The sequence below is a fragment of the Frankliniella occidentalis genome, unplaced genomic scaffold, assembly GCF_000697945.3.
Source record: "Frankliniella occidentalis isolate FOCC.00 unplaced genomic scaffold, Focc_3.1 Scaffold41, whole genome shotgun sequence".
NCBI classification, from domain to species: Eukaryota; Metazoa; Arthropoda; class Insecta; order Thysanoptera; family Thripidae; genus Frankliniella; species Frankliniella occidentalis.
The window spans coordinates 2,155,345-2,166,149 of record NW_026267171.1 but is presented as its reverse complement, the minus strand read 5'-3'; the positions used below and the strand labels follow the sequence as shown (position 1 = coordinate 2,166,149).

At 47.4% G+C, this 10,805-nt stretch overlaps 3 protein-coding genes across 4 annotated transcripts in view; 1 reads left to right on the top strand and 2 right to left on the bottom strand.

Annotated features, from left to right (window-relative positions):
- The window catches only part of LOC113216089 (neurabin-1), a 25,611-nt gene extending 21,441 nt beyond the window's left edge, over positions 1–4,170 (bottom strand). For both annotated transcript variants that reach the window (XM_026435809.2, XM_026435856.2), the window contains exon 1: positions 3,894–4,170. The gene's annotated coding sequence lies outside the window, so the exon portion shown is untranslated. The remainder of the gene's footprint in view (positions 1–3,893) is intronic.
- Positions 4,171–4,470: 300 nt separating this feature from the next.
- On the top strand, positions 4,471–5,502 carry LOC113216442 (chromosome transmission fidelity protein 8 homolog). The gene is made up of 3 exons (XM_026436195.2): positions 4,471–4,829; positions 4,918–5,035; positions 5,120–5,502. Exons 1-3 carry the CDS (start codon positions 4,813–4,815, stop codon positions 5,354–5,356), a joined length of 372 nt encoding a protein of 123 aa, XP_026291980.1. The 5' UTR covers positions 4,471–4,812; the 3' UTR covers positions 5,357–5,502.
- Positions 5,441–10,222, bottom strand: LOC113216433 (lysosomal alpha-glucosidase). Its single transcript, XM_026436187.2, has 14 exons — positions 9,994–10,222; positions 9,320–9,882; positions 9,087–9,235; positions 8,826–9,006; positions 8,571–8,673; positions 8,328–8,496; positions 8,168–8,237; positions 7,980–8,081; positions 7,752–7,889; positions 7,206–7,662; positions 6,542–7,112; positions 6,380–6,468; positions 6,097–6,296; positions 5,441–6,012 (listed from the first exon to the last, which is right to left on the bottom strand). The coding sequence occupies exons 2-14, from the start codon at positions 9,878–9,880 to the stop codon at positions 5,935–5,937; spliced, it is 2,868 nt and encodes a 955-aa protein (XP_026291972.1). The 5' UTR covers positions 9,881–9,882; positions 9,994–10,222; the 3' UTR covers positions 5,441–5,934.
- Between the last annotated feature and the right edge of the window lie 583 nt (positions 10,223–10,805).

The following is a 10,805-nucleotide window of genomic DNA, read 5'->3' as shown; positions in this document are numbered from 1 at the left end:
CACAATCTGGCTTTAGCCCGCCGCCCGGGCAGAGCAGGGCAGGCCAGAGCAAGGCAGGCAGGGCAGCGGCCCACGGCTCCACGACCAACCGCGGCTCCAGCATAGCCCAGCCCCAGCATCGCGGGGCCGGGCGGGGCAGGGCCGGGCCAGTGGCCGCGAGCCGGACCCAAGCAGCGCGGCTGAGCCTCCCGAGCAACGGAGAGTCAAGGCCACGGCGACGCGTGCGGGGCGCGCGGGGCAAAGCCGGATGGGATGGCACCGGCAGCAGGCAGGAGGCCTGCAGGAGGCCTGCAGGAGGCGGGGGCACAACCAGCCCACTGACATGATTCCCCAACCTGCACGACAGCATTGCGCCGTGCGTGTCGCCGCCTCCTGTCCCGCCGTGTCCGAGGTCCTGTCCCGCCCCGTCCCCCGATGGCCGTTCATACCGCTACACTTGCAGCGCGTCAAATTACTGGTACCCCCCGGTACCCGCCGGTACCCGCCGTCGTGGCCACGCTCAGCCCGGCCCGGCCGCGCCCCACCACACCACTGCGAGAGTGAGATGTGCCCCTCGCGCGAGGAGCAAGGAGGAAGCAGGAAGGCGGAGGGGCGGGGGCCGGCACGCAGCGCCCCGCCCCGCGCACCGGGCCGAGCCAGGCCGGTCCAGCGCAGGATAGCGGTCAGCATCCCAACCCATCCCGCCGCTGTAGCGAGTACCGCGGGCCAGCGGGCCGGGCACACCGTGGGCCAAGGTGGATCCGTGGGCACACCGCGGGCACGGCCGGCCGTGCCCCCCGGTGCCCACAGGGTAACAGGGTAACCCTCCCTCCTGGGGGCGGGGTGGGGGCGGTTTGGCCCCCCAGTCCACACGGCCTAGCACGTGAGTATCCCGGCCCCATTCCCAGCACCGAGCGCGCTTGCAGACGCCTACGCCGCAGAGCCGGGCGGGGCCGGGCGGGGCCGCCGCGGGCCGCGGCTCGGGCGCCGATCGCTCGGCCAGGCCAGCCTTGGAGCGGACACAACACGCCGCGCCGCACGCGGAGCCCGCGGTGCCCGGGCCGGTGCCAGGTAGCGTTGGGAGGGATCATCACTGTAATTATAACCCGCAGCTCTAGTCGGCGGGCGGCGCATTGTCTCATCGGCAGAGCAGTGGAGCGAGCAAGCGGAGCAGCGGCAACTGCGTCTGGCGGGAGTCTCTCTGGGCCCTTTGGAGCACCAGGCGTGGGGCGGGGCGCGCCCTTGTTGAAGACTCTGCCACGCCCTAGCGTGTGTGTCCGGGACCTCACCCCTTTAGCGCACAACTAATTGGGCCCGATGGAGCCCGCCCCCCGCCGCGCGCCCGCCGCCCCCCGCGACGCGACATTATACTGCTCGCGCACAGCACAAATTGTGAGATACGTCCGCGCATGGAACGCTTTGGCCGGCGATATAGAGATGCACACGCCGAGCGGCGCCCGGCCGCCGCCAGCCTAGCCTTCCGCCACTAACTGCCCCACTGAGTACGCCGGCCCCCATCCAATCTAGTCGCATTGACACAGTTCGGCCCTCAATGACTCTCTCCTCTCTCGGCCGGGCCGCGCGCCGAGTCACGTGGTCGCGTTAATGGGACGTGATTGAGGGCCAGTGTGTGCGGCCGTGTTGTGTTCCCAGCGGCCATGCCGCACCTGCGTGTCGCTGGGCTGGGCTGGAGGCGGGGCTGCTAAAGCCACCCCATCGGCCCATCGGCCCATCGGGACCCGGCCCGGCCCAGCGCATCGCGCCGCATCACGGGCGCGACAAGGGCAGAGCGCGGTCAGGCGCGGTAAGCGGGCACTGCGGCTGCGGTGGACAGGGGCACCGGCGGGCAGCACCGGGGGGCACGGCAAGGGGTGACTCCGCGCAGTGGTCAGTCGTGCGCGCTCTCTCTCTCTCTCCCGCCCCGCCCATGAGTGCGACAAGGATGGAGGTACGAAAACGCTGCGCAGAATCAACGAGGGAAAAAATGGGGGGGGGGGCGAACACCGCATGCGTTTTAGGCGCGCAGCCCCGCCCGCTGACCGTAGCGTTATCTCTGCCCACTGGTGGCGTATCAAATGCCCGTGCAAACGTCTGCCCGACCCGACCGCCAACCTTGAGGTGAGGAGACTCAAGCGACCCAACAAACTCTTGCGGTGGATGGGTGCGGATAAAGCTGTTTGATGGCTCTGGCAAAAGCCGATGGAAAAAGAAAATATTGATTGAGAGATAGTTTATAGCCAGCGCAGTCGTGCCAGGTAGAGGCGTTTACGCCCGCTTTATAGGGTCTCGCGGCTCGCGGAGCGCAGCGCCAGCGGCGCAGGGCAGGGCCGTGACAAAACTGGGACCATCCGTCCCATCCGTCCGCGGCACCGTCACGTCTCCAGGGACGAGGCTCGTACTGTACTTCGACACGGTCGTCCTCACCGAGAAATAATACTGAAAATGAAATCGCTTGCGCTCGCTCAGCGCCACAGCGACCACCGTACCGGTGGGAACGGAACAGGGGGGCGGGGCGCGGGACGGGACAATTTAGGGGGGGGGGGGAATGGAAGCAGAGAAGCTGCTGGGCCAAATGCACTCCCGATCGGGGCCCTCCTGGGCCCTGGACGGGCAGGTTGGGCAGGGCCCCGCCCCACCCCGCTCGGCCCTCCTGCCGGCCCTGCCCTTCCCTTCTCCTCTTACCATGCCCATGGCAGCTCCAATTCGGCCCGGCTCGGCTCGACTCGGCTCGTCTCGCGAATATACCCTCTGAATACACCGGACCGGCGTGCTGGCCTTCGCCCCCCTGCCCGCCCGCCCCCCACGGCACAGCCCGCGGTCCGGTCCACTGCGCTGGGAAGACAAGACGACACGCACACATACATACAGACACACACGGAGGCGACCCGGGCAACAAAGAGAAGTACAGCAGCTGCAAGTCCTGCGCGGGCGCGCGCGGCATGGCACGGCATGGCGCGGAGGCAGGGGATGGGATGGTCGGGTGTGTGTGTGTGTGTGTGAGGGGGGGAACATGAGTGAAGGGGTAAAGGGCTGTGCATTGCGGAGGGCGAGGGGCAGCAAGCTCACCTGCAGTGGTGTCAGTAGTGCTTTACTGCGGAGGCCAATGACACACAATGCGAATAGGAGCTAATACTACTTGACAGTTAGTACATTGAAACAGTGCGACTTTAAACTTTTGGTTAAACTTAGTTGGTAGTCCACCTTTAAATGTCTTACTGCGGCAACTCTACAATACTCCAACAATCTTTTGTGTGTGTCATAGAGTAATAAACATTACTATACTAAAAATTTGGGGCACAACAAAATGGTAAGATCCAGCAAACTACCAACGTAATGAAAAATCATGAATAGTAAGTTAGCTCCTTATGTAATCAAAAATTAGCAGAACAATTAAATTCACTGATACATAAATAAATGGATTCAGTTTTAGAGTTTTTTAAAAAGTAGACATTTCTATTGTATGAAAGACAGGCAAAAAGTTTGGAAAACATAAAGGATAAAATTAACTTACACAGAGATACAAGTAAAACAAGCATAACCTGCTCAATAACGCTGTCATTTAAAAATGTTTCATTTGAAACAAGAATTTGCAGAGGTAGCAAAGTGTTAAGAATGGGATCTCGACTTTTTACTGCAAATCAGCACTTTTGCACCAGAGTGTTCAGCACTTCTCCACTCAAGAGAAAATAAGTGTAACAGCAACAGGGGAAAAACAACTTTAACACCTTCAGTTACAAAATGTGAACATCCCAATCAAATGTGTACATTAGGAGTATTGCAGTACCACCATAACTAACCAGTAAAACCGGGACAGACGCAACTATGAACGTTTATAATTGCATATCACTGAACAAGACACTAGGGTTAGTGCGCAATGAGTACAGAAACTTGTACAAATACTAATTAAGACTTACCTCCTTTGAGGGTTGTGAAAATCCACATAAGTTCCTTATCCGAACGTTGTTTGCGGAAGCCTACGCTGCCTCCTGTGCTCTGGTTCAAGAGCACCGGAATCACATTTACACTTTATCGTGAACACAATACACAAATCACAGCACTCCAATTATGAGCTCAGTATGAGCAAGACATAAAATTATCGGATTCATACATCAATTGACGCTGAGCAAACGTAAATTTTCACTTCACAACACAAACTGACAGACAACCCACCCAGACTCCCAGCCCCAGTCAACAACCCGAGTCGGACAGTCGGAGCAAAATATCTTTGGACACCAGATGGCACTTCGATCGATTTCGGGCTGATCTACTACGAAAACTGAAAACAACTGACATTATTTGAGCAAATGTTTTCAGAAATATAACTACGATGAGCTTCTACCAAAGAAACATATTTTTGCTACAAAAAACAGAATTTTATGTTAGACTCGCAAGAATATAAAAGTAAAAACACTTTACATCTAGGAAACACGTTGGCAACATGTGCTGTCACGACAGCGAAAGGCTGGAAACATAAAACCCTATAGTTGTAATTTTTCTGCCCTGAAAGGGTGACATCAACATTTTTGATCGATCACATCTTGATTTTCTTTTCAATAATTCTTAAACTTGAAAGCTATCGGCTCACTCATTTATTTTCAGAAGATCTTATTTTCAACAAATGTTGTCATGTTGTGTGGGCAGACTTGTTTGTCTGCTATATATTTTCCCGCGAATCAACAACAAACAACGTACTGTTAAACCTACTGCTAGTGAAACCATTTGCACTTCATGGTCTAAATTTCTATCTAATCTTGCCTCAAACATCATTAGACGGTCAAATATTTTAATTTTGAGTTTATCCGTGCTCATCTGAACACCAAATTAATTTCAGTTATGATTTTAATCAAGCTGTAAGGGTCTTGTAACTTTTATAACCTAGTATGGTTTCTTCTGCTGTAAAATGCTCGTAATGTTTACCTGAGTTCCCTTTTGTTTCAGGCCAAGTGAAGGCAAAGAGGTTCAATGGGGAATTATAGAGTTACAAGGTGATTTGGTGTCTCAAAGTGACCAGGAAACACATGGTCAATTCATAGGTGATCTTCACTACACCAAACAGGTGATTTGCAACTACAGGTTTCAGTGAGTGCTTTGTCAACCTTCTCCTTGCAGCACTTTAGATTATTCCTGTCTTCTTTTACAGGGAACACCCATACTTATTATTGGTCACCATATCTTAACTGGTAAGGAGGTTGCTCTAGAGAAACCATTTGCAGTATTAGAACGTAAGAGAGGAATCCAGCCAGATTGCTGCAAGCTGGAAAACACCGAAACATCTGAATCACACACTGAGTACCAAATTCGAGCTATCATCAAGAAAAAGTTGTTATTCAAAGTCCGTCCTAAGCCTATCATATCTAATATTTTAAAATCAGTATAGTGTCTGAGAAAGAAGAATTCCTTTGTGATTTGTGATTGAGTTTTTTACAAGTATTGTGATGTGATTTTAAATAATAGGAGTAACTTATTTTTTGGAATAACATTTAATGAAGTAATTAGTACAATAAATCATTTATTTACAACACATTCTTAATTTCTAATTTTTAGAGAAAATTATGAATAGACTAAGGAGAATCAGTCATAATGACACAGCTCTTTAAACATTGGGGATAATACAGGATAATTGCTTATCTTAAGTACATCCAACGTAAGAGCAAAATATAAGAATTTCTTTAAGCCATTAATCCAAAAAATTTGTTTAAATCATATCTAACTTCAACAAAAAATAATAATATAAAAAGCAAATGGCTTGTCAAATTGACATGACATCTCAAATCAATTTGATAAGTCATTTTACACAATAATGAAAAAGTTTCATTACAGTTTTGTTTTTGGTATTACATTTTTTTAAATCTCGCACTTTGAGCATGGCCACAAATATTAAAAGCTTTGGCTTAGAAAGACAAACTAAAAAAAAGAATAAATCAGTCTATTAAAGTTACTAGATTAAGTTTCCAGCTAGTTCTCCATACTGCTGGTATGCCAAGTTAATTTTATTTCCTCCAGGAGGTTGAGGTCTACCTCAATACTTAAAATCTGTAAAAAAAAAAAAATTACACCGTAAGAGACAGTCTTTGGAACACTGAAAGGTTTAGAACACAAAGTTCCTATGATACTTACACATGATGACGTATCAAAGTTGAAATTACTCCATTTTTGGCCGTTTACAGTTACGCCTGAAACTTTTCCACACTCTCCATGTATTAATACTGTTTTTAATGGTGGTACTGCAGGAAAACCAGACTTCACTACCCTGCTGGTGAATGTTTTCTCCGTAACAGTGAAGTTTATCAAAGAATATTTTCCCTCATCAATAGAATCTGTACAAATGAAAAATAGATATCAATAATTTGACCAGCGATCTACAGTAATTCAATTGCAGACAAATAGCCAAAATACTAACAAACATAGTCTCCATCATCAAAGTATGCTTTTCCAGAACCAATACCATTCACATCTAAGTAAGCTCTTAGAGTCAATGGAGTCAGGCGACTGCAAAAGAAAAATTAATTAAAGAAGGGGCATTATTAAAGATGTTCAATTAGGAGAATGAAATTTAAAGTACCTCTCTGTTGTTGTGGCTTTTGGCACTTGTGAAGGTAGAATACATCCACCTCTTGCAAAGAGAGGAATTACATCTAGTGGAGCATTAATTGTTTGTGTCAATGGTTTCAGAGCTCTCACAGTCTTATTAGTATTCCAGTCATACCAAATGCCAGCCGGGAAATATCCATCTACACTAGTTTTACCCTCATCCAATACTGGCACAATCAAAATACAAGAGCCCCACATGAACTCAGTCTCAAGGAGATGGGTATTGCCATCATTCGGAAATTCATAAAATAGTGGACGTGCAACAGTGGTACCACGTTTGTGAGCATCATAAAATAGAGAATATAAGTATGGCAAAAGACTGTAACGAATTCTCAGTGCTTTCCTGGCAGCATTTACCACACTTGGTCCAAGAGAAACAGGATCTTGTTCAATAGTGTCATCTGAATTGTGGTTCCGAGAAAATGGGTAAAATGCACCAAGCTGACTCCATCGGGCACATAATTCGGCAGTGGTATTGCCATTGAAACCACAAATATCAGCTCCCACAAAAGGGATACCAAACATGTTGAAGTTCAAGGTTTCTGAAGAGAGTTGAGAGAAAGCAGATTTGAGTACATCAATTCAGTATTAAAGGATTAGGATTATGATTGAATATATACAGATTAGTAACTTACGTGCCACACTGAGTTTCATGTCACTCCAAGTTGAGAAAACATCACCAGTCCAGTGAGAGGCAAAGTGACCATGGCCAGGGAATGTGGAGCGAGAAATGGTTACTGGCCTTTTTTCATTGCGAATCTTCATCAATGCAAAGCTAGTAAAAACAGCTTCAGAAATGCCGTACATGTTGTGGAGGTCATAGTGTGAACCACTGTAATGTTTAGCAGATGGACAGAGGGTTTTGCTAAAAAGTTGGCCACCAATGACATTTGGTACATATGGAGGATAGTTAAGAGAATTCTTGGGGCAGCCTTTAATTGTACCACTGTAGAAATTAGATGGTTCATTCATATCAATCCATGCCCCATCAAATGGTACTTGACGATGTAGTTTTTGTAGCATCAGTGTCCAATAGTCAAGAGTTTTTGGGTTTGTAAAATCAGGCCAAACAGTTGAAATACCATTCCACACCTATTGAAAGAAATTAGGGTACATATAAGTTTGAAACAATGGAATTTTCAATATAAATGTGTTGAGAGTCGCAAGCACTATTTTCTTACCTTTCCAACAAATGGCTTATTCTTTTCATCGTTGACAAAAATGCCAAGTTCAAGACCATAGTCATAAGGCTCATATTGACCTGCCTTTTCTCCAGCGCTTACTCCAGGATCAATGAGAGGTATGTAATGCATGCCAATCTACGTTTTCAAATTTTTTAAAAAATAGGAATAAAAAAATTAGTGATACTAGAAGACTTCACAAATGGTAAAGTGAATTTGATTACTTACCGAATGAAGCATGTCAACAAAATCAGAGAGCTTGCTGAATTTTGGTCCAATTGTAAAGTCATTGTTCCTATCCATGTAATCCAAGTCATTCCATTGTACATCCTGTTGTTCAAAACAATTTTTTTCAAAATTAAAACAAATTTACTTTTAAAAGCAAACTACTAAGAGTCACAGCCTTTACTACTTACAAAAGGAATATCTGCTGACCGAGTTCGGTTCCAAACTTGAATGGTTTTTTCAAGTGATCCGTAACCAAACCTACAGAGAGAAGAATGGCCAATGAGAATTTAAATCAGAGAATTAAAAATTGATCTATATATTTTTCCAACAGGACAAGAAATAGCTTACTTGCAAAGATGAAAACCTAGAGCCCAATATGGTGGCATGCGTGGAAGTCCAACTACTTCAAGGTACTGCTCAGTTACTTGGCTAGGGGTATCTCCCATAAACCAATAAAAATCCAATATACCACCAATAGTTCTGAAGGTGATTGATGGTCCTGGCTGTGTAATAATGTCTGTAAGAAGATGACATTGAATTTTATTTCACAGGCAGCATATGCAACAATTACAAGCAAAGGCAATCACATACCCATTGCATTGCTGTTCAGCAGGAAAAGACCATGCCACTTTGATTTTGTTCCATCAAATTTGTCTCTAATCAGCAAGAAAGGGTGGCTTCCATACAAGTTTACCTGTTAACAGAAACCAATTTTCAAATTTTTAAAAAGTTGGTAGCGACAGAAAAAAACTAAAACTTTGAATTCAAAATAAATTGACAGACAAAAATTAATAAAAGTGATCATAATTAAAACATATAGTCGAGGAAGGAATTTATTTTGGGTACCTTGTCAGTGGGAGCTACATCACGATTCCAGAGAGTGAATGATTGGTAAGTTGATGTTTTGATATTCATGGGGCTTTGACGTTCCCCAATGCCATAGAGAAGAGACCCTGAGGGAAATCTTGCAGTCACTTGCAGAAACTGATTGGCATAAATCAGAGCACCAATGTCCTCAGAATCAAATCTGCAAATGAAAAGATGTCAGAAACATCCCTACAAAAATAACAAGATCCCAGATAATTCCAACATTTTCTTGACACTCACATGACATTGTTTGGTGAACGTAGAACTTTGAAGCCCATTTTATTTTCAGATATTTTGACCTGAAACTTACTCTTCTCAAATGATTTGCATTGAACTTGGGGCACTTCAGGGTAATGGGGTTCATATCGATCTCTCTTTGCATCTGTTATCTTCAAGAGGAAAAAGAAAAGTGGTGATTCAACTTGAGCACTATAAATCTACAAATCTATACTTGATTAGTAACATGAAATTACCTTTATGTGTAGTCTGGATTCCGTTTCAGAGCAAGCCTCAAATTGGAGAAGATCAATATCTTCAGGATATTGAGACTTAATTTTTCTCTGCATGAAGGCACTAATCTTGCCATTTTGAGCAGTCACATTCATGTTAGAATAAGACCCATATTTATCTGGGTAGTAGCAATATGGCACATTCTGGACTGATTCATCCCAAAGGCATCCTCTCTTTTTACAATCTTGCGCATTGGCATTGCGAGGCATGCAGTCAAATCTAGTCAGGGGACCATTAGAATAACTGGGTTGGTTTTTGTAGCAAATCTCACGGCTACGATGGGTACTGAAGCCAACAGCAACCATGCTTTCAAAACATCCCTTCTGAACATTATCACTCTGAAGGAACACAGCACCAACTACCATGCCAAGACAAAAGAAGACCACATATTTGATTACAGTGCATATTCCTGACCACACTCTGGCAGGTGAAGTCCTGAGGTCAGCTGGGGGGTTTGGTAACATTACGCCAAGTTCTGGATGGGACGGACGGATTTTGACTACAGTGCGCCTTGGTACACCCATATCTGTCGGCAAACACAAAACACCATGAAGAGACTCGAAAACAGCCCTGGCCATGAAGAGTAAGCACTTTTTCACTCTAAATATAACCTGTACATGACCCTCGCAAATCGTACCTCAAGGGACACGAACACTGCATGGATTCGACTGAGTTGGGAAGAAGCTGGCCAACTTGGCTGGCCAGCGGGACAGCTTCGACACGAAGCCTGGGAAAATCACCGCACTTATCCGCCCTGTAACTCCCTCTGCACCGAGCACACAGACCACGAAATGTCAACACTACTGAAAACAACAACAATACAAAAACAAATCAACAGGCCCGTATCGGCTTCCGGCCGGCTGCAGCGCTGCGGCGGCCAGTACAGTACTGCCAACCGGCACTGGCGGGGCGGGGCGGCTGCAGCCTGCCGGCAGCCTGCAGCGAACGGGGCGGGCTACGCTTACGCCAGGCAAACTTGATAAGGAACTTCTGCACGCACCATTTGCATCGAGTGGCCTGCCCCTTCCCCTCCATCACGCGCCGTGACGCGCGCGGAAGCGCTGGCGGCCAGGGGCAAGGGTTGGCAAGCCCGGGTCAGCACGATGTCCGCCCGCAGGTGTTTAAACCCGAGCGCAGGTGAGACGCGATTCGGGGCACGTATGTCCCAAGGCCCAAGTGGGGCCGCTGACCTCGGTACCACGCCATAGACTCGCAGTCCACTCATAGATAGATGTTCGTGTTTTGCGCAGTGTACCTTGCAGCGGATGATGGAGAAGTACCGGCGACAACGGACCGCGACGCGAGACAATGAGTAGTGTCGCAATTGGGTGAAAAAAACCAAGACGACCCGTGTCAACAACCTCCCATCACACGACAGCGTTCTAATTAAGAATGACGTCAAAGCGAGCCCGCACTTTAATCGGCGAGGGGATGGGGGTTGGGGGGGGG